The sequence below is a fragment of the Calonectris borealis genome, chromosome 5 (assembly GCF_964195595.1).
Source record: "Calonectris borealis chromosome 5, bCalBor7.hap1.2, whole genome shotgun sequence".
Taxonomy (NCBI): Eukaryota; Metazoa; Chordata; class Aves; order Procellariiformes; family Procellariidae; genus Calonectris; species Calonectris borealis.
In genome coordinates this window covers 42,706,503-42,731,847 of record NC_134316.1, presented here as the reverse complement: position 1 = coordinate 42,731,847, position 25,345 = coordinate 42,706,503, and the positions used below count along the sequence as shown (strand labels likewise).

The following is a 25,345-nucleotide window of genomic DNA, read 5'->3' as shown; positions in this document are numbered from 1 at the left end:
AAAGGTGGGAGAAGAACTACAGATGAGGAAAACTTTGCAGTTGGAAGTTCCAGAAGGAATGTTGATTTCCTGGCGAGTTGTGTATATGGCTCTGCAGAAGTTGCATCCTGCAGAGCAGGTGTTGCAAAATGTGACTGATTCAGCAATACTGGAGGGAGAATCAAAAGATAGGAAAGATTTGTTTGAACTTGCGCCAACGGCAGATGAAATTTTACAGTGACAGAGACTAAAGACACTTTTTCGGTCTTCCATTGTGAAACCAGCACCACTCGTTCCCCCCTTCCCCCCAAGAAAATCTGCTGCAGGGATTTGCACCCCCCACACATATCAGCCTTTAGGTATGGTAAAAAAACAAATGAAGAATGACTACACCATTGCTTCTGTTCTAAAAAGCTAAAAGAGCCCTGCATACAGGAAACCACTTCCCCCCTCAGTTGCGATGAGATATGTCTGTATTTTTTTGTGTTCTGTTTCAGTGATGTAGAGTGATCCTAAATCTAACACTTGATCTTCCTTGACATTGTTGTTATTTTTTGGTTAGAGTCTGATGTTCTAGAGGAAGGTGAACTGTGTGATGGAGAACAGGAAAGGTCTTTGTATTAGAAGTGTTAAGTTTGTATAAAATCTATAAAAGAAAATAGGTTTAGTAAGTTGAGATTAATATTTGTAAGTTTGTATAAAAGAAAATAAGTTTAGTAAGTTAAGCCTTGTATTAGAAGTGTTAAGTTTGTATGCTGTTTTGTCATGTAGAATTGATCTTTGTGTTGTAGTGTAAATAATTTCTGTAGACTGTAACGTTATATGATAAAAGAAGATAGGTTTAGTAAGTTAAGATTAATATTTGTCTGGCTAAAAAGGAAATAGGTCTTTGTATTAGAAGTCTTAAGTTTGTCTTTGTATTAGAAGTGTTAAATTAAGATTAATATTTGTAAGTTTACACATTGTTGAAAAACTGTTGTTTTGAAGATGATTCACTTCAATTTTCTGAATGCTACCAAACTTTCTGTTTCTTTTTTGTGGAAAGTATTCTGGCCAACTCTGATCAAAAAAAAAAAAAACACTTTCAAATCTGCTTTGTCATCTGGGGGGATGGATAAGTCAGATGTGAGGGAATGTAATGCTTCTCCATGCAATGCCTGTAATTTATTGACCTGGCAGAGTGCTAGAGTATGCTCATTTACCATATGAGGTGATTAAGGAGGTATGCAAATTGATAAAGGAGTATGGGTTACAGGCTTCATTTACTATAAACTTATTGCAAGCAATAGGGGAATCATATACGATGACTCCTTTAGATTGGAAGTCTATACTATGCCCTGTTTTGTTAGCGGTGCAGTATTCTGTGTGGTTTTCTGACTATTGTGAACTTGTTCTTGTGAATATAATGGACAATTTGCAACTACCCTATGAACTGTTAGGTGAAGGGAATTGGATGTCACCTGCTGCACAAGCTGCCTTGCCTTGTGAAGTGCTTACACAGGTGGCTGATTTGGTTATGAAAGTGTTAAGATGAGTGTCGGATTTTGGCAAGCAAGTATTATCATTCACTATGATCCGGCAAGGGACGCAAGAGCCCTATGTGCGATTCTTGGATCGATTACAAACTACTAGACAATGTCAAATAGAGTCTCCTGAAGCTGTTGAGTTGTTGCTTTTTCAGCTTGCAATTGAGAATAAAAAAAAAGGGGAGATGTGGAGAAGAATTGTGGAATTGGGAGTTTTGGCCAAGATCAGATAGGACTTTGGCCTGTGCGCTGAGAACTAGTAGACGCGTACATACGCCTGGGAAAAGACCTGAACACCTGGCTTAGTTGTCCCTTCTGTAAGGAAACTGTAAACATCAAAATGAAAAAGCTCTCAGCTAGGGATGCTGCTTGCAGTCACCCTGAGGTGTGGAAGCCAAAGAAGAATTGAATAAAGCAGAAGAGGTGGCCTAATGAGCACCAGCTGATTCAAGAGCCAAAACAGGTGAAGGGAGTTATGAGCAGACATGTGATCGTTGCTGGAAGGAAGATATAAGAGAGGCAACGGAGAGAGACAGAGGAGTGGTGCAATGGAGAGAGAGGCAGTGGGACTGCCCTGTTATGATAAAGGCTCCAGTATTGTAACAATAAAGGATTCTGTGCATGCTTATGTGAGAGTCCGTGCAATCATACACCACAAGTAGAAGGTAAATTCCTTCCTGTTCTTCCATGAACAGCAGCATATCAGCCTCTTCTTGCAATGATTTGCTTTCTTTATTGATTTTATTCCATAAATTCTTCAAAGACATAGGTTATTTTGTGTGTAAACACATGGAGTCTCTGTCTTCTCAGCAGCATAATAGCCTAAACCTGCATCACTCTGTACTTATACTCACTGTGGACTGACACTGCTCTGGACCCTGAGGTGATCGCCAACATTGCCAGGTCTCAGATCAGTAGAATTGACTTAAAGACAGCAAAATATGGTTTAAAATGAGCAGATAGCAGTGGAAATTGTGAAGTACAGCTGAGATGTGCTTTCATCAATACTCTTCAGCTCTGAGGCAGGCTGGTGTTCCTGGGCAGCTTCCTTTTCTTCGTGTACTTTTGCTTAGTGTCAGCTGTGGGTTAATACCAAGATGACAAGAATGGACAACACAGGAGTGAGTCATCATGTTGGAGGAAAGCTAGTAATTCTTGAAAGGAAAGCTGTTCACAGTGTCGGCCTGATTGGTGCATCCGGAGTAGTGAGAGTTGAAACTCACCCTGAATGCTCACAGCTCATCGAGGATCTGTTTGTTTGCATCTCTGGATATGAACAAAATCGGTCTCTCTTCTTCCCACCTAACAATACTTACACGTTTCCTGGATTAAATTGGAGTACTAATCCATAACAGTCTTTTCTAGGCATTATGGTAGCTCAGTGATGGTAGGGACTGTGTCAGTGAAGGAGGAGACATATGGCTGACTCTGATATCCAGATTACCAATTTAGAAATCCATGGCGTTCTGTAATTTCCCTGGTAGATTGCAGGTAGATACTTGGTCATTGACTACAATATCAGAGACATTTGTCAATAAGGTCACACCATGGTGACCTACTTTTCCATTTTATAACAGTAACTCTGTGAGCATGCAATTCTAATTCTTTATAGGCACAGACCTCTTACAAAAGCAACAGTTTTTCAATCAGTTGTAATCTTCTGAGGATTAAATATAAGCAAAAATGAGAAACAAATGTTTATGAATCTTCTTTCCATAGCTAGAGTCTTCTTTTCAACTTGAGTGCTCTTTTTAAAAAAAAAAAATCAGATGCAGAGGGAGGTGGAAGTAACACAAGAGCATACGATGACTGTGGCTCCCTCATTCTCTATACTTACATGGACGAGACCAGCTTGTCATTACACCCCTCTGCTTATTTTCTTGTCATTCTCCCTGACCATAAAATACCATCTGTGCGAAGGGATGCTGTGAGGGCCAGCCAAGTATCCACACTTTATTGTTCCACCTTCTGAACACTTAGAGCGAGAACAACTGAGTACCAGACTCCTTACAAGTTCATAGAGAAAATGCCACAAGAGAGAGGTTCTGATAACAGAACCGCTCTTCGTGGTCCTCAGGGTCACAGCCTTGATTCTCAGGCTTTGCCTTGGCTGAAGAAACTTGTGGCAGAGGCAGGCACTGTCGTTGATCCTACCAAAATAATTTACCCAGTCTATGATGAACACCCATCCCTTTTGTGGCAGTCTACCTCACAGCATATGGCAATGGTAAATTCATCTGAATAAAGAAGTAATGTGAAGTACAGTTTACCTGTACACAATGTGCTGGGGGCATACGGAAATTGCCAGGTGCAACCCCTTTCATATAAGAGTAATATAGTCTTTTGCAACCAGGACTCATGACTGAGGGGCAAAAAGAAACACTAACTCGTTATAGCTTTGTATGTATTTACCTCTGAGGTATATACAGCAAAGCAGATGCCATAGTCACAGTGCCTCTGCATGTTGGCTGATCTCCATTTCATGAAAAGACAAAGAATACAGTGGCCAAAATTTTGTAGAGTTTACATTTTCCCTGATGATGGTCCCCATGCAGGAGCTTAGCAATAATGTATCACTGCTTGGTAGGGACTTGAGATAGATACAATGCAAATTGTGCCATTTGCTAATTAAGCAACAAATAAAATGGGCAGAACTATGTAATATTTTACTCCAGAAACCTGAACCTAGGTGAAACTCTCTTGGTTTCATGTTTCAGCACAAACTCAGAAAGCAGGCCATACTTGCCAAGGGTGTCTAATTGTAGGAAATTATGAAGATATGCATTTCCTTCAAGGAGTGAGGAGCAGAAGGCTTCAAGCCCATGTGTCCCAAAGGGTTAAGTATCACTGCATGGCACAGCTCAAGGACAGTGTTCCAAAAGATTTAGTGCCAGTGGCAAAGCACTGGTGGAAAACAAGAGCTTAGCACAAACCGAGAGCCATTATATTATGCTGCCAGTGGTCTTGGAAATTAAGAATTATTTTTCCTTCATAAGAAATGATCCAGAGGTACAATCTCCTTCAGCTTTGCTTCAACCCTTCTGAAGGTCTGTTCAACCTTCAACCCATCAATGTGGTTTGCATGCCAAGTCTCAGCACAATTACAGCAATCTATCAATCCATGAATTTGCACAGAGTGACTGGAAAAGACTTCTGAATTCTGCACTAGGTTTTGTAATAGCAGATGTCAGGCCTCAAGCTGGAACCTTTTTAAACAGTTCCATGAATCCAGGAAAATGCAAGAAAGACAAAATATAATTTAATATTGGTGAAAAAAAAAATCTATTTCAAGAGCTGCAAAATGATGATAATAAGAACAACCTTCTGTCTCTTTGCATTAACTGTATTAGCCCTCTCTTTTCATGAGAGGGCTTTTTTCACTAGCTCGTCTTTCTCTACTGCATCAAACAGAAACTAATATCCCTTACAATCAAATCCTTTCATAGTTGTTCTCCACACTGCTATCAACTCCCTTGCAGAACTGAGAAGTCAATTCCATTTCCTGGATTAATTCACACTGCCAACATTCATTTTCCACTAGTTGCATTTCCCCAGCACTAACCCTCAGCCTGGGGTGAGGTTTCCAGCAACACCTGCAAAGGAATCTCCCTGTCCTCCCTTCAAACCCTCTTTGCAATTTCCCTTCTCTCTGAAGCCTACAAAACAATTTGCCAGTGGTTAAGCAATTGGTATGCCATGATCTGTTTGTTAAGCTGACTAATACTGGACCGTTGTCTCCCTCTTCTGTTGTGGCTCTCATCTGTTAGCTCTTATGTTTATTTGCAATGAATTATCTTTCAGGCAAGGATCATCTTTTTGTTTCTGGTTCCGCACCTAAGCCCCAAAAGAAAGCAGGGGTCTTGTACACTGCTACAGTCTCCAAGTGATACCACAATGCAAATAATAACAATAAAAAGAGTGTCTTGTCTATACACAGACTCAAGGATTTCAAGTTGCAGGTGAACAGTAGTGCCCCTTTTAGTTTGGAAGAGTTCAAATGCTTCAAGAGTTCAATTGCTTATTTCAAGTTTATAATTCACGTACCTCCTGTGAATTCAGGAGCATGTCCAGGTGATCCCAATCCTTGTAGAACATTTGTTCTTGGTGTATTTTCTCCAGCCACTCCTTCTTCTGTTTCCATTCATTGTATACATTTTCCTTCTCTTCCAACAGAGCCTGTAGCTTCTGCTGAATCTGAACACAATTTCCAATGAAAAATTCATGTTGGTCTTTATACCCCATGGAGCAGGGTAAGGTGGGAGGAGAAAGGATTAAGTAGGGTAGTGGATAAGCCCCTTAAATTGCAACAAAATTATCAAACAAAAAAAAGTAAAACGAGTTCTAGCACTTATATTTGGGCAGAGAGATAATCAGAGGTGCCTCATTTCAGGAATGGAGGAGCACCTCTTACAGCGTATATAGCAGTTCAAGCCAAGAGCAAAGGTAGGTAAGTGTTTCTCAAGTGCACCTTCTAGAATTCAAATCCTAATTCTCCATTATGTTTAGTCATAATGGTGCAATTAATAATGGTAGCACTTAAAATTGGGATAGGACAGATACTTAAGTTATCAACATAGCATATTCTCCTAATCAGTGAATACATGCCTCAATGTTACACTTCATGTAATTTCAGCTTCCAAACTCTGTATATCCACAGGCCTTTTATAAATGATTTTTCCTACATTTTTCTACAGGCAAAGGACTTTACAGTCAGGAAGATAGTTACTATAGTAATACATTGCAATATTCAACAAATTTTCAGGAAATAGCTTGGTCAGATGGGAGAGTAATTTGCACGAACTCTGCAATTTTCTGAAGATACTTAAGAGACACAGTAACGAATTGTCAGGGGAGAAGTAAACTAGTAGGTACTGGAAAAGAAATAACGCTGTGAGAATCTTAGAAGCTATTTGTCTTGAGTAAACTGACATTTTCATTTCCATCTTTCATTTCTGGGGAATTAAATATACCAGCATAATTCATTAATACAGAAAATGTTTCAATTAATCTTTAAATTCCCTCATATGTTTGAGCGTTTTCGTTCTTTGGTTGACACGTTTTCGTCCATCCTAGTCTGGTATGGATATAGCACTGTAATGTGAAACACAGTATTTGTGTGAAAACCCAGTTTGGGAAGTGGGTAGAATTATCTCCATTGCTCAGAACATAGCGAACTTCTCCAATGAGCCCAGCTTTGCTGCAGCGGGCCCTCAGGAGATGCCAGCACTCATCTACGACTGAGGTAGGAAATGGAACAGATGTTTTTGTGCCCAAGCTAGGTAAAACAATGAGGCAAATGTAGGTCATGCATATGGATATGCGTGAGTGTACACATGCATTTGTATGCTTACAGCGCAATATGGTATAGAACAATAGTTACACTGGTATTGAGTAGCTGAATGTGTGTGACTGAACTCAAATGAGTTTCAATTACCTCTTTTGATCCCATTTCCTCATCTTGCAAGAGTGACTGTCCTAGCTGTACAACATGATTATACTTCTCTTCGCGTGCTTCAATCTCTGTCAGTAGTTGTTGATGCTGGGTAAGTCTCAGGCTGCTAGTAGATATGTCGCGAATAGTCTCTTTGGCTCTCATTTCCCTTATTATTTCTGCTGTCCATGAGAAATAGTCCCATACCTGGAACCCAAGAAAATGTGAAAGTTGAAGCTAGAGCTCAAGCTTGGGTTATCAGACAGGAAAATCATAGGCTGACTTGTTCAACTTTAAGTGAATAACAGGTAATAAAATCACAAGTAAGAAAGAAAATATTTCATTAGGGCTTAGAGTACTTCTATGAACTTTACAGGGGTGAATAACATGACTGCAGGAATTTCTACATACTGTGTTAAATCATACATGTTTTGTAATATCATAATTATAACCAAACTCTGTCGTATCACATCAATGACAACATGATATTGTTTATTGCCCTTTAGTCCATTCTTTAAGTGTTTTCTGGTGTTATTCCTTCACAGAGGATAAAACAGTATCACCCTGTTTTTCTGTGACTTAGGTTTGGCTAATATAAGTCTATTCAAAACTTAAGTTGTACATATATTCTAAGATGACAGTGAGAATTTTCAGGTGAAGAACAAATGAGCTTACTCTAATAGAGGTGGAAAAAAGCCAAATCACAGGTCAGAAAAAAATTGCTTAAGCATATCAGGTATGCAGATTCAGCTCCTGGTTTGTGGGACTATATGACTGAGATTGGCACAGAAACACAATTCTGGAAGGAACAAGGATGTAATGCTAGTTTACTTTCAAAATCTAATGAACCAATAAACATATTTACAATATCTTAAAATATCTGAAGCATTCAGCTGAGGCAATTATAAGCAAGAAAATTTTTAAACAAATCTCAGAATTATTTCTGATTATGACTAAAGAAACTTGTGCAAGTAAAAATAATTTGACATTTTCTGTGTGTCTTTCTCTGCACTTGATTCTGCACCTTCACCAGTCCACTTACTTTAGGCATCTCATTTGAATCTGTAATACGTGTAGTGCTCTTATGTGTCATTTGATAAAAAATAGGACTGCAAGGGACTGTACTGGGGATTGTATGGGATGATTAATTAAGTTTTGTTATAGTTTAATTGTGTTTGGATTAGTCGATTCAATTCTGAGGTGGTAAATGGTCTTTTAGTTTTTAAGTGTATTTTAAGACTGTTATGTAAGTGCTGAAGAAAAAATGCTCTTTTACTGCAGAGAACTAGAAATTTTCTCTTGTGAATGGTTGCTGACTTTTCCACTCAAGGAATCTATGTAATGGAAATAGCTTCTTGCCTGTTCTGTTTTACCCATGGATTTTTATCCCTATCATCAAAATTTTGTACAGCTCAAAGCTGGCTGGTGAACAATTCAGCCAGGAAAAAATATTTTCAGAAAAGCACCACGAAGTTGCAAATGACCAATTTGGGGTCCCAAGAGTTTAGGCTTTAAAGCCAAGATACTCTTTTCTGAAAGCCAGTGAACACAGCTACTAAATGACTCTTTAAAAGGACTTTTTAAAGGGGCCCATATAGTGCACACGTGTTGACGTCATTTTGATTTGCAAAACTAAATCACACACTGCTGGATGTCACTGTAGACACTGACATTGCACTTGGCACTGCAAATGTCTAAGACTCCCTGAGATATTAAGCTAAGCATTAGGAGAAAATCCATAAATCTCAGGATCTCATTTAATGCAATGGAACAAGTCAAGAGCCAATAAGAGGTAATTGGACTGCTACTGCCAGCAACATTTAAGGATAGACTAGGCATCAGTCTGCAGGAAACTCCTAAGCAGAGCCTGACTGAGACCACACAGATCCTAGCACAAACTTCAGAACAAGAACTTCAAACCATTCAGAAATACTTTGAGTCTATGCCTAAATTCCTCTTCCTTGACAGAGCTTCTTGGAAGATTTGGAGCCCTCTGCTGTTATGGTGTGTTGTCAGTTAGGGCCAGCTCTGCTATTTAATCAGACTAAAATTGTACTTGATGAGATGCAAGGAGATACACTAGATGATTGTGCAGAATTCTCATTTTATGGAAAGGCTAATTTGTTTTTATTTCACTTCTGAATCTGTGTACTATTTCATAATTAAAAAGGCCCATGGACTGCATATGAACAATACTGATGAAAAAAGTACACTTTTTTCAGCTGTGACTAACATTAAGTTTGTGGGCATCTTGGCTGAAAGACGAAAGGGAGCAAAGTTGCCTCTTTTCGCTCAGCAATTTGGGGGATGTTCTGCAGCAAAGCAGAACAACCCTAGAGCTACTGAGATTCTTACAATTGTTAGACATGGCTGTATAACCCTGCCTTGTCCCATCTGGGCAGAAAGACGAGCTTACCAAATTTGCGGAACCAGCTCTTTACTCCTTCAGGAATTATTGTCAGGAAAGGAGGTGAAAATTGAGAGGATCAGGAATACTTCTTGCCAGCAGACTGACACCAAAGAGACAGGGAGATGCCTGAGGCATAATCCCATCTAGGCATGTCACTGAGAATACAGTCACCTGGCTTTGTCATTTTGTTTTATGATGTTAAGAAAGCGCATTAATGACTGTGTAGCCTTCTCTATTAAGCACTGACAGATCTCTATATTTTTAAGGTGTTCATTGCTTGTAAATTTACCAATGCAGATGAAAGGACACACTGCCAGAATAAGAAATGGGCAATAGATTTGCCATTCAGATCACAGGATGCATCACAGATTTCAGACAAAATTCAGAGCAAAGTTATTTTGTATGGTTCCAGCAATAAAAAGAAAGAAGCACCCTCACCAACAGGGCATTTTCTATCTGAAGTCAATGACTAAATTTACGAATTTCATAAGTTATGAAACAAATCAATAACAAAGTGAACTCTGAGTGACTATGTTTTAATGGATAAATCCATCAAGATTCATGTCCTGATGAAGATTCCCCCAGGCTGAAGACTTCCAGAATCTAATATATGTTAGAAGAATACATACTAGAAGAAGTTTGCCTTGTTCTTACTATCATCCCTAGATCACTGTCAGAAAGATAGTGGACAAATGAACCTTTCACCTACATTGGTAGAGCCACTCTAATTTTCCTTAAGTCAAATTCTAATTCATTTTATTTCCCCATCAACAGTTCTGCACAAGATAATGGATTCTTAACAGTTAAAAACCAAACCAACCAAACCTTCAAAAAACCAAAGTGCCATAAACATCCTTTATGTCTAACTGTACAATATATTTTTTGATGAAATATGACAGGCAATGTTGGTTTGAACACTTTGAAGAGACTTAAAGCGGATTAGCCTAATGTGCAGAAGCCTCTCATGCTAACACAAAAGCATCATGTACACTCTATTGTGGTCTTGATCCCACCTCACAACCTTAAGACAAACTTGTGGGAAGGTTTTTTCCAGGTAAGCATACCCTGGATATTCTCTGCTTCCCAGCAAACATGGAAACAGAATGTGAACTACCAAAGGTACCTTTAATTGACACTGAAGTTACACCTGGAACAGTTCAAGAATATGAAGAATGTAAAGGTATTCTAGAAATCTACATTAGCAACGTCCTTCATGATAAAAGGAGGCACCCTTGCTGTTTTAGTACCTGCTAATGCAGTACTTCCAGCAATAATCTACTAATTTGCAGTGGTGTAGCTCAAGTGCCTTCACTGATACTACTGTCATTTGCAAAGCATTCTGTGGCAAATCATAGCTCAGTGACCTACTGAGGAGAGAAAACTTCTGTGCATTGCAGATGATGATATTACGCTGATATATGCATGTCACTGTGTTTAAGCAACTTGAAAGGTTACTGCAAAGACCAGTGAGTTGTATTTGATACATTCCATGAAGTAAGTTAACTGAGGGTTATTGCATGCCCTGAGAGAGAGGGAACAAAATTTTAGCCATTATAAATGGGAATCTAACAGCTATTTTTATCACTCTTACTCAGTGGGAATTGCAGAGTCTTTGAAAAGACTACTGCTACTGCTGCGAAGTGTTGACCGTTTCTGACAACTATCAATTAATCCATGCACAGTTGGATACAAGCTTCCCTTCCTAGACAAGGTAAAAGATCCTTATCCTCTAACACCTTTCTAATAGCTACAAGCACTTAAATACTTGATTAATAACACAGATAGCACCTGCAGCCTTTTACATCAACCTCTGCAGCTTGGAAGTACACCTATGATTCACACACACTGAAAGCAGCTTTCCCCTGTGTACCAATGGACAGAAGGCAGAAGAACTTACATGTGCCTGAAACTGGTAAAGCTTGTATGCTTGTTCCAGAAGTTTCTTGCGCAGTTCCACTTTAGCCTTCAGGGCCTTCCAGTTGGTGACTATTGCCTGCTGCTTTGCTTTCAGATCTTCCACCTGCTTCTTTGAGCAATGGGTCAGTACATGATCTGCAGATTGGATCAGCTCCTGCAGCTATACACAGGGACGAAAGAAGAGGGTAGGAAAGAGAGAGTCATAGAGATCCAGACAATATCAGAAAGGTTATGATAAGGGCTATGTTAATTGTACATGAAACTACAATTTAAGCAACATTTTCTGACCTAACTTTTCTCATGCTAAACAAAAGCTTTCCTAATTTCAGTTCTATGGAATAACAGTGACATCCAGTGTTTGCTAAGGCTTATCACAACGGTGTTTTTTCAAATAGGCAGGCAGATTTTGTTTCTCCTTTTTGCTATACCATTTATTACATGAGTAACGCAAATAATACCTAACCATACCTTGTTTTCCCCAGTGACCATATAGATTAACTATGACTACATTCTCTTCATGCGTATCTCATGCTCTTTTACCTTTAAAAGTAACAAGCAGCTGGTGGGATCAATTCTAGTGTTATCTGCCACAAGGCCAAGATATGAGGCCACTGATAAGTGATACTGGGATAACTGCTTCAGTTAACACATGTTGTGTTAACTATACCATTACATTTACTAAACAAAGGGATGAAGAGAAAACTCATACTAGTTTTATTGGTCTAGTGATGCTAAGCAAATCTCCTATATACAGGGAAGCTTGCTAAACAACAGCTGTTCTCATGAGCTGAAACTTTTCACAAGTTTGTATACTGAGCCCTATCCTTCTTTTTCACAGTCCAATTCTACCCCTCTAAACTTGTTGAAAATTCCAGACTGCTGCCCCATCCTTTCTTCTATAATTCTCTATAGTTAATCAATGCATTTTGTGTTCGATGAATATTCAGTTTCTCTGCACATAGAACAGATTCTGGATTTTTCCTTGTAATCACCTGGAACAATTTGAAGGCGGCAGTAAACACATCATAAAGCCTGGCATAATCATACATTTCAAACAGTAATCAAAAATATCCCTGTGAATCACTTCAATAGTCAGCGCTCATTATAATATGTCCCTTATTTGTAATGTTTTAAATGACCTACTTGATCATTGCCATCAAACCTTGAACATATTAAAAAAGCAGAAGACTAAGGAAGATCCTTAGAGTTTTCCAGGCTCTCACAGAGATCCTGTAATAATTTGATTCACAATACCAAATTATTACTATGATTGTCTTGGAAACTTGAATTTTGGCTACACATTAAAGACCACAAATGACTTTCATTACCTGCTGCTCATTCCCAGAGAGCTCATGCTCCAGGGCCACATGGTTCCGGAGCTGGGTTTGCACACCTCTCATGTCCTTAGCAACATCATCTGGAATACTTTTGGACTTCTCCTAGAAGGAAGAAATCACAGAAAGCTTTGTTACTTTCTACTTCCAAGCAAAACACACTACAAGCCTACTATAGTCATTTTGTGTAGTGCAACTCATTCTGCACAGTTAAGGACGTCCTGGGCTACTCAACTATGATAGGTAAAAGGAAGCTGGAAGAGAAGTACGTCTGTCCTAGTAACTCATTTGTAAGTATCTTAGTGATTAAACTACCCAACTGGACCCAACTTTCCTTGATCAGACAATACAGGAGAATGTCTTACAGGCTTTGAGTTGGGAATCAGTCTTGAATAACTACTGCAGTGACATATAGTGAATTCTTAAAGTAGCATTAACAACCAACAGTTTCAGGCCATTCTTTGGGATACAGGTGGTCTATCTGTGAACCATCTTTGGATAAAAATTTAGTGACATATGCTCAGGAAAGATGAGTTAAAAAATAGCATATATGCAAAGAAAGGTTACTGTAAAGATGAGAGAAATGGAGAAACCATCACATAAAAGGAGACTTAAACATTTATTTAGCTCAACAAAGGTTCTGAGGGGATTTAGTTGTTACACAGCCACGCACTGGGAACACAGCAAGCAAAAAGAAAAGGCACTTCAGCTGGAGGATAACACTGTTGCTAGAATAAAATTATTAGAAACTTGCTCCAGGTCAATTTAGGTGAAAATTAGAAGAACATTTCTAACCATTGGAGAAGTGCATTTCTGTAACAGATTCACAGGCTGGTTTGGGGTACCAACAACGCACCTTGGTAAGGTGCTGTAAAAGGAGATGCATGTTGTAGTTGCCTATGATATGATGGCACTGGAGTTGGTGACTTAAGCAAGATCTTCTAGTACTATGTTCCTATGAGAAATGGCTTTCCCTGGTAGACATCTGACCAGGGTACACAGGAAGGGATGGGCAAGATGACTGAATTGCTCTCCCACTCAATAGTAAAGCTTATTAACAAGATGTGATGCAAGAAGTGTGTATTGGAAGTATTGGTTGTGTGTATTGGAAGTGAGTATTGGATATATTGGTTGCCTGGGCCAAACTCAGCATGGGGATAAACCAACAGCTGGTCTGTGAAGTGTTTCTGAACTATCACTTGTCACTGCCGCAGAATTAACTACTTCATCATTGAAGTTAAATATGCACCAGGTTCTGAAAACCCCATCTAGTATACAGTGAAATATTATGAGGTTTGATTTTCCATTCACAACAGGGAAAGAAAACAGGAATAACATAGTTGAATAAGGCAGCCTCTGCCAGCTCAAGCAAGTAGAATATCTACCACATGTAACCTAACAAAGCCCTGTTGCCTTGCAAACGGTGGAAGCTCTGTTGGGTCGCTGCCTCTTGTACACATCTGCATTAGGGAAAGCACACCACTCATTACAGCAAGGATGTGGTTTCTCCATGAAATTCTTCAGGATGTTCAGATAAAACAGAAGCCTGAAGACTTTTATTTGGACTTCTACCCCCAGTTTTTATACTGAGACTGTTTGAAATTATTGCCAGTACTGGGCACTGAAACGAGAGGAAAAGATTTTTGGCCCAGCTTTTCACATCAGGTCACATGATTACCTGACAACCTTCCAGGCTAATGGTCACTGTAATCCAGACAAATGCCTTTTTCAGAAGACAGTTCTTTCTTCAGCACATAACGCTGCAGTGGTGTACAAAGAAGCAGCACAGTGACGCAGTAAACAGTTTCTTAGTCAGGCCCGATGACTGCAAACAACATTACTATATGCATTGCACTGTGAAACAACTTGGTTCAAGCCCTGGTCTTCTCGGCTTATCCCACAGATCAGCAATTCTAGCTGCACCTGGTTTCATAAGGTGACCGGTCAGGCGTCTAAGGATTATCCAGGATTTTTTTTTTTTAAACACTTTGAGTAATCACACAGGTTTCTTACTGAGATTTTTTTTAGAAGTCAGCAGTAAGCACATTGAGAATCATAAGAATACTCCACAAATTAAGCTGGAATGAAGTTCTCATTATATGAGACTTTCCCATTATTTTTTACCTCAATATGGGCCAGAGCATCTGTCAGATCTTGGTAACATTTGTGAATCGCCTCAGCATCTCTCAGCCGCTCACCTCGTAATCTGGTAATTTCCAACAGCTCCTCCCAGGAATTCCTACAAGGGAGTATGGGGAAAAGAACCATGTAAAACATTCAAACTAGGAGTAGAGGAGATTAACAGTCTGAAGAAAGACTGAAAACAAGACCTCCTCTTACTTTGTTTTTCATTCCTGCCATTAAATTCTGTTGGAGTGATTCTCTGAGGGGCAGCATGTCTCTCATCCTATTCTGTCCATGTCCTCCTGTCTGCTGCAGGCACTTACATAGATGGTCCTTATAAAAGGGTGCCCCTCTCCAATATGCTTTTCAGGTTTTATATGCAGGTCTTGAAGTACTGAGTCAGACCCTACTATTCCTTCAAGGCTTCTCTTTTGGGACAGTTTGGACTGATGCCAGACACAAAAAACTCAGAACATATTAACGTTGTTCTGCAGAGTCATGGGATTCGAACTCGAAAATCGGAAGCAATAAAGAAGCAACTAAACTCCTAGCCTTTCAGTTAGGTGATCCTGTTTCAAAGGGCAAAGGAAGTTCACTCATCCTTTACTTGTAAAGCACCTCTGATGCAAGCTACAGGAAGCCAAATCAGCAAGCAGATAATGTCTGCATTATAGTAGTCTATTTTTAAATGAGGCATGTCAGCAGCTCTGTATCAGTGAGCAAACCACATATTTTGCAATTAGACAATTGGGAGGACATGCCTTCTCCTTTTCTAATTCCTTCTCACTTCCTCCTCGAGAGTGAATTGAAAGGACAAAGCATTATAGAGCTAACACAAGTCTCCTACCTTAGCTCTTTCTGCTTCTGACGAATTTCCCGGGACTCGGAATGCCCACAGTTCAGCAAGTTGTCTGCCAGCTGCTGGCAAGCCACAACTCTTTTCCCAGCTGCTTCCAACTGGTGTTGGAACGTGTCATATTTGGCACAAAGTTGCTTTTGAAGGGAAAACAACAATAGCAAAAATGCATTTTGAGTGCTCTCTTTTCCCAAACATACCTATCACAGCACAGCCAAAAGACAAGTAATAAGCTCATCATATTTGGAGATGGAAAAACTGCAGAGAATGACTGGATTTTACCTCCAAAGACCAGGAGGAGCTATAAACTATCAGCAAAACATGAGGTTTGTGATGCAGATGGGAGGCAGAAACATTATTACCAGGTATGGAAACAAACATTCAATGTACAATGAATTTCAATGATTAAATGATATGTTTTCACTTCATGAATGCAAATGCGTATTCAGTACTATAACTGAATAATGTAGTCCAATTTTAAGACTTAGGACACAAGATATTTTGAAATAAATTATAAAAATGAGGATTCTGAATGGCTATTGATTTCTAACGGGCTGACATTAGATTAGTTTCTGTGCCGTGTGAAGAGGTATAGCTGTAGGTGTCCGTACATCAGCATCTGTGATGAAAAAAATCCTTAATGGACACCACACTGAAATATCTGGTTACTAAAAATAGAAAGGAGTTGCTCTCTGAAGGCATAGACATTTTAGCATGCAGTTGTTTCACGCAGCTCAGCCCCCATAGTAACAGGATGTAAGTGTTAGGCAATGCTGCCTGCCTGTCATAACGAGTCAATCCTTCCCACCCACTCTTCACCCTTTTCTCTTCCTGTCTCCCAGTTATTTATATTTATTTCTTATTCTCTCTTATAAGTTTTCAAGGACAACCTTAGAATCTTTTTACACTCTCACTACATACAGTTTGGTTGATTTTCGATCTGTTACTCAAAAAACTCACCAAGACATGTTCATAATAATTTCCATAGTCTTCAGAGCTGGCTGTTTGTTTCTGCTGAGTGATCCAGTATTGCAGATCTTCATATTCTCGTAGAAACTCGTGCAAGACAAGAGTCTCATCCAGCTTCTTCCTTCTGTTGGGGGAAGAAGACAAGACAATACAATTAGACCAAGGGAATATAAGATGGGGGCAATCAGTAACTTTCTTCCTATTAATTCCCAAAACCTCTCACCATCAAAACTCGTTAATGAAAGAGCTGACTTTATTTCTCAAGATTGGAAATTACGTTTGTAGGATGACAGCTGTCAGCCAGGTCAGACCCATTGGCTGAGTTTCCCAGAAAAGCTCTGTGCCTAGCTGAGCTCTCTCCCTGGTTTTGTGGGTTGGTTTTTTTTTGTGGTTTTTTTTGTTTGTTTTGTTGTTTATTTTTTGTTTGTTTGTTTTTTTCCTTCCCATGAGAATATCCTTCATTTTTTTCCAGATCTGTCCTGATCTGTCTTTCTAATGATAATTGTAGTACTTATGAAAATGAGAAGGAAATCTTTCTAACTGAGGATGGTGCACCAGGAAGGCAAGTGCTATGAAAGCCATTTTATGCAATTCTGTTTATATTGCCTGTTCAGCAAAATTGCTGCAACGTGCTGCATATTTCTCATCGTCTAGAGTATCTTATAATACAGCCTGACATGTTACAGGCCTTCCACAGTAAACTAAATACCAATTTTCCATCTGCTAACACTGCCTGACCATTGCGCAAATACTCCAGGAAAGATGAACCTGGCTTCCCTGTTTGAATCACAAATGCTCATCACAAGAGATGTAGCCTGCTGAGAGAGTCCAGCCCTCCAAGGAGAATGCAGATCAGAGGTACAAACCAGGGCACCAATAAGGCACCATAAGACCCAGGTTAACATTAAGCATGAATGAACACACATTTCTGTGTTCAACACACACAAGTGTTTTGATATTTCTAGATTGAGTATTTCTTTTTCTGAACTTTTCATTCACAGGATTTTCTATTGATGCTTTTACTTTTTAATTGTAAATAAGAATAAAAACAAAAGGTAAAATACCAGCATTTCCTCTAGGCTTAATTATTCTAGTATTCAGATTCATTTATTTGTTACTCTACATGCAGAGACCCATTCCTTTTCTGAGTGAAATTTTTGTGAAGGAAAAACCTAAACTGTTCAGACATTTGTTCCTTCCTGACAAGAAACCAGAAGTGTTTAAAAACCCTGTGTACAAGCAAACTGTCCTGTTGTAAACATTTTACTGTAACAATAACAGAAAGGAAGCGAAATGAAAAATAAATGAATCAAGAATAAAATCCTTCCTATACTAGCACAGCCACTGGGCATAAAGATAAGTGTAACAGTAATTGTGTCCCTTCTGCTATGTAATGAATTATATAATTTTCAAGCAACATTAAGGAAACATTTTAAAAACATTTTTTTTTCCTTTTGAGAGCAAATACTACAAAAGCAAGTCAGAATCCGGAATCTTAAGTCATTTTACAGGAGGATGATGAAGGGTAAAAAGAAAATTTGGGGACTTCAAATCCTTAATATGTAGCAAAAATCCCTGAATAAAATGTAGAGTTCTTGCTTAGCAATAATGAAAAGCTCATAGGTGCATAGAATTCTAATACAGAAACAAGCAATTTCCTAAGTACAATTGAAAAAAGAGAAGATAATGGATATGATCTAAATTCCAGTGAGGTAACTGGATATATCCTTTATTGACTTCAGTGGGCTTTGAATCAAACCTAGGATCCAAGGGGCAGTTCTAGTTTATACCTTGCTGCTGCTAGTTCCTGCAACTCCTGGAGTCTTGAATGAACTTGTTCCTTTGGCGCATCAACCTCAACATACTGGATGGAGCCCACAAGAGGAAGAGTTTGGGCACTTTCACTCAGTTCCTTCATCAAATTTTGGTAAATAGCAATCTCATGCTCCAGTGCCTGGCAGAGAAAAGAGTGGATTGAAAGCCAGTTGTCCAAGATATCCACTGTTTGAACTTTTGCACCAGCCTATAGTGTAGCCATTGAGACATTAAAAGAGGAGGAAAACTTTCTGGAAGCATGTGACATTTCCAAGACTTGATCAATTTTAGATCATTTTCTAGCAAAATTTTTTGGAAAAAAAGTGTACAGAAATTCAAATAAGTTAGGTGAATAAAGACAATTAGAAATTCCTGATCCATTATTAGGCAGAGAAAAGTATTCCTGGAATAATACTCTATCTATCTTTGATTCTAGGAAAAAAAATAAGGCTTCTGCATGCATCTGTTGAGACTGAAAAGCAGGTATCAGATCAGAGTCAGTTTTGGCCTTAAAAAAACAAGATGAGAATATTCACCATTCTCCAAACTACATTTTTTCCAACCATATTAGTAAGCTGCTTTGACCTCTTTTATCAGTCCATTCACATGTAGACGTACATCAATGTGAAATACCTTGTAGATGGCTGGACAGTTAAGTACAATGAGATAGAAAATTTTACAGCCGCAGACAGACCGGAAGATCAGGCCACTGTACAGAACTTAAGCAGAAAAATACCTTATGTTTCTTGAGGAGTTTCAGTGTTCCATCTTCATCCTTACCATAGTCCTTGCTTGTCACAAGTGGGTGTTTTTCTGCTATCCAAGCCTCCAGGTCTGAAGTATTCATTAAAAACTACCAGTTAAAGAGAAAGCAAATTAGTTTCTACCTCAACTTTCAAAATACTTGTGCCATTTTTTTGACCTAATAAATTCTAAATGGAGGGTGCACTGTAAGATTTACAGTGATATTTTATTAAATAACAAATAAAGAATATTTAATTCCAAGAACTACTATTCCACACTGTTGTTCTGTAAAATCATACGAAGGTGAAGTAGGCCACAGATGGAAGACTTCAGTGTAGGATAACTAAGGCCTTCTCCAGGCATCAAAGCTCTGGCAGTAAGTTTCAAGTTGTCTCAATTTTCTTTCTTCACATCACTATCCTTACTTGACTCTTCCTTTACCTTATTCGCTAAGGGTAGGGGCTAACTTTATAATAGCATTGTGATGTTTCTCCTTCCCCTTCCTGAGAAGTTCAAATCACCTATAAAAATCAGGCTTCATAAAGCCTATAGTATGGACAGCTGTTTTTATAGATGGAGGAAATAAGAGCCAGATAAGCGAAGTCCCCAGGGAACATACTTTAGGTGGGCCTGTGAAGTCTGTGCAAATGCTGTTTATGGCTACAAAACTGCATGTGTTATCTGAATAACTGCACTCCTACATGACCCACTGATGACAGAAAATTTGGATTATCGAGATAAATATTTGTATGCAATTTTTTTTTTAAACAGGCTAAACATAAAGGTCCAGTATCCTGTTGAAAATAATAAAGCCCAAAGTCCTAACTCACTCTGAGAGTGAAAGAGTGTTATCAGTTTCTCAGTATCATTTTGTTGCCTGGAACAGGCAAAGATTGGATGGCACAAGCGATCCCTTCTCTTCTGATTTCCTTGTCATAATTCTCCAATATGAAGGGCCAGTTCAGGATCTATTGCATTACTTCAGTCAAAGCCTGAGGCTGTATAAAGATATTGAGAAAGGAGCTACTACTAGGAGAAATGTGTGTTCTACACACAACCATAACGGATAGGTACGGAGTCCAAGGCAAACCTCTAGAGCAGCAGCTCTAGAGTAGGGGCTGCATTCAGCTACGCAACCCAGCCCTCCATTCCCATCAGTCTGGCCTCAGGCAACTGAAGTGAATACCAGTCCCAGCAAAGCTGTTTTGTTATTCACTTTAAAACTTTGGTCCTCTTGTTTGTCTGAAGAAGCTACTGGGTAAGCACTTTGCTGTAATTTGTACCTCCTGGAAGCCAACTGAGTGCTGCAGCTGCTTCATCCTTTCCTCACAGGCCTTCTCCAAGCCTTGCCAGGCAGTCACAAGCTCATGGCATTTCTCACTTATTTTCTGAGCTGATGGGTGCTGGCCTACAATCATTGTCTTTCCTTTATCCAGGACCCGCTGCACTTGCTGTTTGTGGGCATTCACTTCTGCCTGCAGTTCCTGGGAATGAGATAGAAGAAAATATAAGAATAAAGGAAGGGTATGTGAGGACAAAGAAATTCTATATGCTCCTTGTCCTACACAAAACTGGCAGCTGGTGACGGTGGGTAGAGTATAGCCAGTGGGCATAAGGACTGTCTGTTTCCACAACAGCTGCAGCCCCAGCCACTGGTCCCAGCCCCGTTTGTATAACGCTCTGTTCTTGGTGCTACCATTGAGGGAGGAGATAAGGGTCTGTAAGGTGGTAGCAGACATCCCTTACGTTCCCTACACCCTCAGCGTTACTCACCGGAGTCCTCAGTCTGGTGCTCTGGCCTGGTTCTACCCCTTCTCCTTACCATTCACCTGCCCCTTCCCCTGCCCAGCAGCCAGGGAGGTTTGGGAGATGGAGCAGGACAAGGGATGAGACACAAAACTGAGGGATTCAGAAAAGAGTATTGAGGTGCTGATGGGAGAATAAAATATCCCAGAAGATGAATGGGCTGGAGGATGATGGGAAGAGAGACATTGTCAACAGTACCATGAAAATCATTAGACTCCTGCTCCATGAAGCCTCCCCACTGGTCTTATAACCTTTCTCATAGAACTTGCAATCCAGGTGCTGCAAAATCCAATGTTGCCTGTGGTGCAGGGCAGCTCTGAGGTGCCCCTCTGGCTGTGAGGAACTGCCACAAGGAATCCAACTCTCCAGAAATCAGTGTAAACTTGTCTTTATAAATATATTGACTGTCGCTTGTTCAAACCATTTTACAAGCAGTACAGAACTAGAATAAACATTAAATGGCTGTTATATGCTCTCCTAGAGAATCTAGCGTGCACATACCTCAAGACTGCATGTGTAACGAAGCAGTAAGCATAGAACTAAAATAGGGTGAGCATATAGCAGTCAAAATATTCAACCCAGATCAACTCACAAAGCAAAAACCTCATTTTTTTTCTATTTAGTGTGAGGTACACCCACTTTTAATGGGAAGAGCTACAAAATTTCTCAGAATAATAATACTGCAAAATATGAGAAATTTTGCAGTTCCCACAGGAATTTCATGTTTGCTCTGAAAATCATCACCACATTGCTGACTTGTCTCAATCCACTGGAACCATTTTAGCTGGGCTAGTGCTGGAAGCAGTGAATGTACTCATTGAAAGTGTGGCAATACATTTTGCTTGCAACGGCCTTCCTGAAGGTAAAGGACAACTGTGCAGGTGCTGGTTTGCCGGCTGAGGTGAAATGCAATGTGCCAACGTGCTATAATACACTTGATTAAACGAGTTACCTTGTGTTTTTGCAACAGGCTTTGAGCCACATCCAAGGACTTCCCACAGTTGGTGGAATGGGCAATAGGCAATCGCTCATTAATCCAGTTCAGTTCCATGTCATGATAATGGTAGAACTCATAGAGATCCACTGCAGCTTCCAGCAACTTACGCCTCTCATCGAGAGGTGCTTGCAAAGATTCAAACCTAGGGGTCATCCATTAAATATGTTAAAACAAAGCTTTATCCTGATTCTGCCAAGCAAATTAGGCTATGATACCACTGTGAAGATTAAAAACAGTGGACACTTTGCAATTAAATTTCAATGGTTAGTGCTGGCTGCACATACAAGAATCCCTTCTCCGGAAGGCTACTTTTGGCAAGTAGACTTATACGATAACACTGAACGTAAGCAGAGGAAAAGTGATTTACACTTTTGAAGTTCTAGGCTTGTCCTGTGATGTTTTAAGGAACTAGTCACTATTGAATGCTGGATCACTGCACCTCTTAGAAAGCAGTGAATGACCTATGGATAAGCAAAGGCCTAGAGGAGGAGTGCAGCAGGCAGGGAGCAAGGTCCAGTAATAAAGGTTGAGGTGGGTCAACAGGCAGCTGTGTAGGTGCAGATCAAAGCACAGTTGTGGTACAACTGGGAGAAGAAATCATTCCTGAATATGGGTTAAACCTAATCAACCAAAAGACGTTTTCTAGAAGGTTGAACAAAAAATGCTATTTGTCACAAGGGGTGGAGACAAAAAGAGAGTGACACCTCACCTTTTCAGATATTTCTGTGTTTCATCCAGAATCCTCTGGGAGTCAAAGTGATTGGTGGCCATTTTCCTCGCATGAGATACAATAGAGTTCATCTTCTCTGCCAGCTCACGTGTCTCATTTTCCAGCTGTCTGTGCTGCTTGAGTAGATCACGGCTGGAGCGCAGATCATGGCCTGTCTCAGATTCCTGAAGAACTTTCTCAATTTTCTCTATCTTCTTTTTGGCATCCTGCCAGCAAAAGATTACGGCACACTCATACTGACCTTTCAACATAATTTTCTTTCATTCAGCCCCTCCCATGACAGCTTCCTGGACACAATTTTTAAATCCATACGTCCTTTCTTGGCAATATGATGGCCAGGTGTCTCTAAGAGGCATCTCCTGGGAATAATTTGTTTTGCACACTATTTTGGAGTACTCTTCTCTCTGAGACACTAAAGCACATCATTAAAAACAGTCCCTTTGACCTATCTTCAGTGACATAATACAAAACAGTCAAACAATCTGCAAAGGCTTCAGATTGTAGCTACAACAGCGGTTCCATGACATACTGGTATCGAAACAGCTTCACAGCACATTATTCCTCTTATACAATTTGCCTGGATGACAATGTACTTAATACAGTGCCATGCCTCCAACCCCCAAACTGACTCCCAGCAAGCAGTTATGTTTGCACAGCATTGACCCATGCAGAGAGTTTTCATTGTTTTCCCAATACAGGATGGCCACACAGATGCAGTGCTGAGCCTGAGTTCAACAGCTTTGCGTCTTGGTGCTGTGCTGGCACTGTTATCCTGCTCATAGCTTTGGAGTGAGCTTGGTCAGCGTTATGTTGGGTTTTCTCTCCTGAGACTGTAAACAAAATGGACACCTTAAAAAACACTTTTATCTGAATGGTATTCTGTCCTTTTTTGTGAGGCCCACACAACAGAGGAACCAGGCTCCTAGGCCATTCCTCCCCTCTGTTGCCCACCACCTGCTGACCTGCAGCAGTTCCATGAGCTGTTCTTGCTGCCCAGCTTGTCTCAGCTTGTCACCTCGCTCTATCATCTTGCCATACAATTTCTTCCACTTCTTTTGAAGCTCTGACATCTTCTCCTGGATGGAAACTGCGGCATAATGGTTCTCTTGGATCAGTTGATTTCCCTTCTGGAGAAACACAGCACATCATTTTTTTGAGCAGATCAGCATCTATGAAGTTTGGGACAAGATGCAAGACTTAGCTCCAAAACTGCCTTCACCTTTATCAGTGTTGCAAAGTGCTCCTCATTAGCCATCATTTCCTTCTCAGCAGCCTCATGCCACTTCAGTTTGCGTAGAACATTTGTTGGATCACGATAGGATTCATCTGATGCAATCTTGTACTTCTCTTCCATCCATATCAAAATCTCAGCAGCATCACGATTAAACTCCTTACAGAAACAAACAGGATTAAATTGATTTAACTTCTGATTCTGTGTGGGTTTGCGGTGCATCCTTGCTGTTAGGATCAAGCCCTGATTTTTTTTTGCTAAGAGTTAGGAAATGTGATATATTTTCATATAAAAGTTGTTCTGCATAATCAACACTCTTAATTGAAGAGGTATGATCTTGAACCATTGATGAGTTTTTAAGCCCTCAGGGTAATATCTTAGTCCCTTTTTTACCACATTTACTAATCTGTTGCTTTTAATTGTCAGTGAAGGTTTGCATTGTTGATAGACTATTTTAACCATAAGTGGTCCAATCCTCCAGTATAACTTCGTATCTCAGCACTGAAAGCTAAATTTGGTACCAAAAGTACAGTTACGGTAAGTAACTTTGCCAAATTATTAAGACCCAGAACAACAATAAGTAATGAGCAGAATAAATTTATCCAGTAGACAAAACATTCTGTTGATACCTTTCATTCAATATCTCCATTTTTGTTTTGGTATTTTGCTATGGTTATGGCTTTGTGAGATTTTTCACCAATGCATCACCTGCTCCCTGGAAAGGGATATTCTCTGTCTCATAGCCAAAGAGAAAGTGAGCTGCAGTAGGAATGCTCAGCAGTTTGAGATTTGTCCCATATTAAGACAAAGGGTAAAACTACTTCACGCATGCCTGACCAAATCTGCAGTATCAGTCCTTTTACCTGCAGCTGTAGGGAATCGAACAACCTCTGTTTTCTCTCGGCATTGCTTTGTATCAGCCGCTCCCACCTTCGCCGGAGAGTGACCATTCTCTGTTCAATACTACCAAGAAAAACAGGAAGTCCAATGCAGTACTAGTCATACTGGTTCCCCTTGGTTGTACTGTAGTCATGGCTATGATATAAATGGAATCTAGTTCAACACCTCTGTTGACAGGACAAAGGGGTATATGGCCCTGTCCCCTGACCATGCTGGGCTCATCTGGAAAGCAGCTATTGCTTGCCAGCTGCTCTGGATTTTCCTTTTGTATGGCTGTCTTACGTTAGTGAATGGCAGTCATGTATGTTTGTCTAAAACACCCAGACCCCCCTCTCTTTCCCAAATATTCCACCTTAACTAATAATTTTCTCTGTGATTGAGTGCAATGAGGCTCTGGAATGGCCTTCTAATGGTAGCAGTGCTGGCAAGAAATCAGATTTTAAGAGCAGTTTTATAAATTTATGGAGGGAATTTTCGAGACATTACCACTTGTGATCACAAGAACACGGTCTTTTTGATCCAAGAGGTCCATTCTGACCCTATATTTCTAATTCTTGCTTATGCAGGGGTCCCCTT

General features: G+C 39.8%; 1 protein-coding gene across 1 annotated transcript in view; it reads right to left on the bottom strand.

Annotated features, from left to right (window-relative positions):
• The window catches only part of SPTBN5 (spectrin beta, non-erythrocytic 5), a 104,863-nt gene that overhangs the window by 54,548 nt on the left and 24,970 nt on the right, over positions 1-25,345 (bottom strand). The window contains exons 19-33 of the mRNA XM_075152090.1: positions 24,733-24,832; positions 23,858-24,028; positions 23,601-23,765; positions 22,618-22,844; positions 21,864-22,050; positions 20,389-20,589; positions 19,098-19,214; positions 18,337-18,500; positions 16,538-16,670; positions 15,569-15,714; positions 14,722-14,836; positions 12,592-12,702; positions 11,244-11,423; positions 6,940-7,143; positions 5,550-5,699 (exon numbers count right to left, since the gene is read on the bottom strand). Of these exons, the coding sequence (XP_075008191.1) occupies positions 5,550-5,699; positions 6,940-7,143; positions 11,244-11,423; positions 12,592-12,702; positions 14,722-14,836; positions 15,569-15,714; positions 16,538-16,670; positions 18,337-18,500; positions 19,098-19,214; positions 20,389-20,589; positions 21,864-22,050; positions 22,618-22,844; positions 23,601-23,765; positions 23,858-24,028; positions 24,733-24,832 (2,371 nt within the window). The remainder of the gene's footprint in view (positions 1-5,549; positions 5,700-6,939; positions 7,144-11,243; positions 11,424-12,591; positions 12,703-14,721; positions 14,837-15,568; positions 15,715-16,537; positions 16,671-18,336; positions 18,501-19,097; positions 19,215-20,388; positions 20,590-21,863; positions 22,051-22,617; positions 22,845-23,600; positions 23,766-23,857; positions 24,029-24,732; positions 24,833-25,345) is intronic.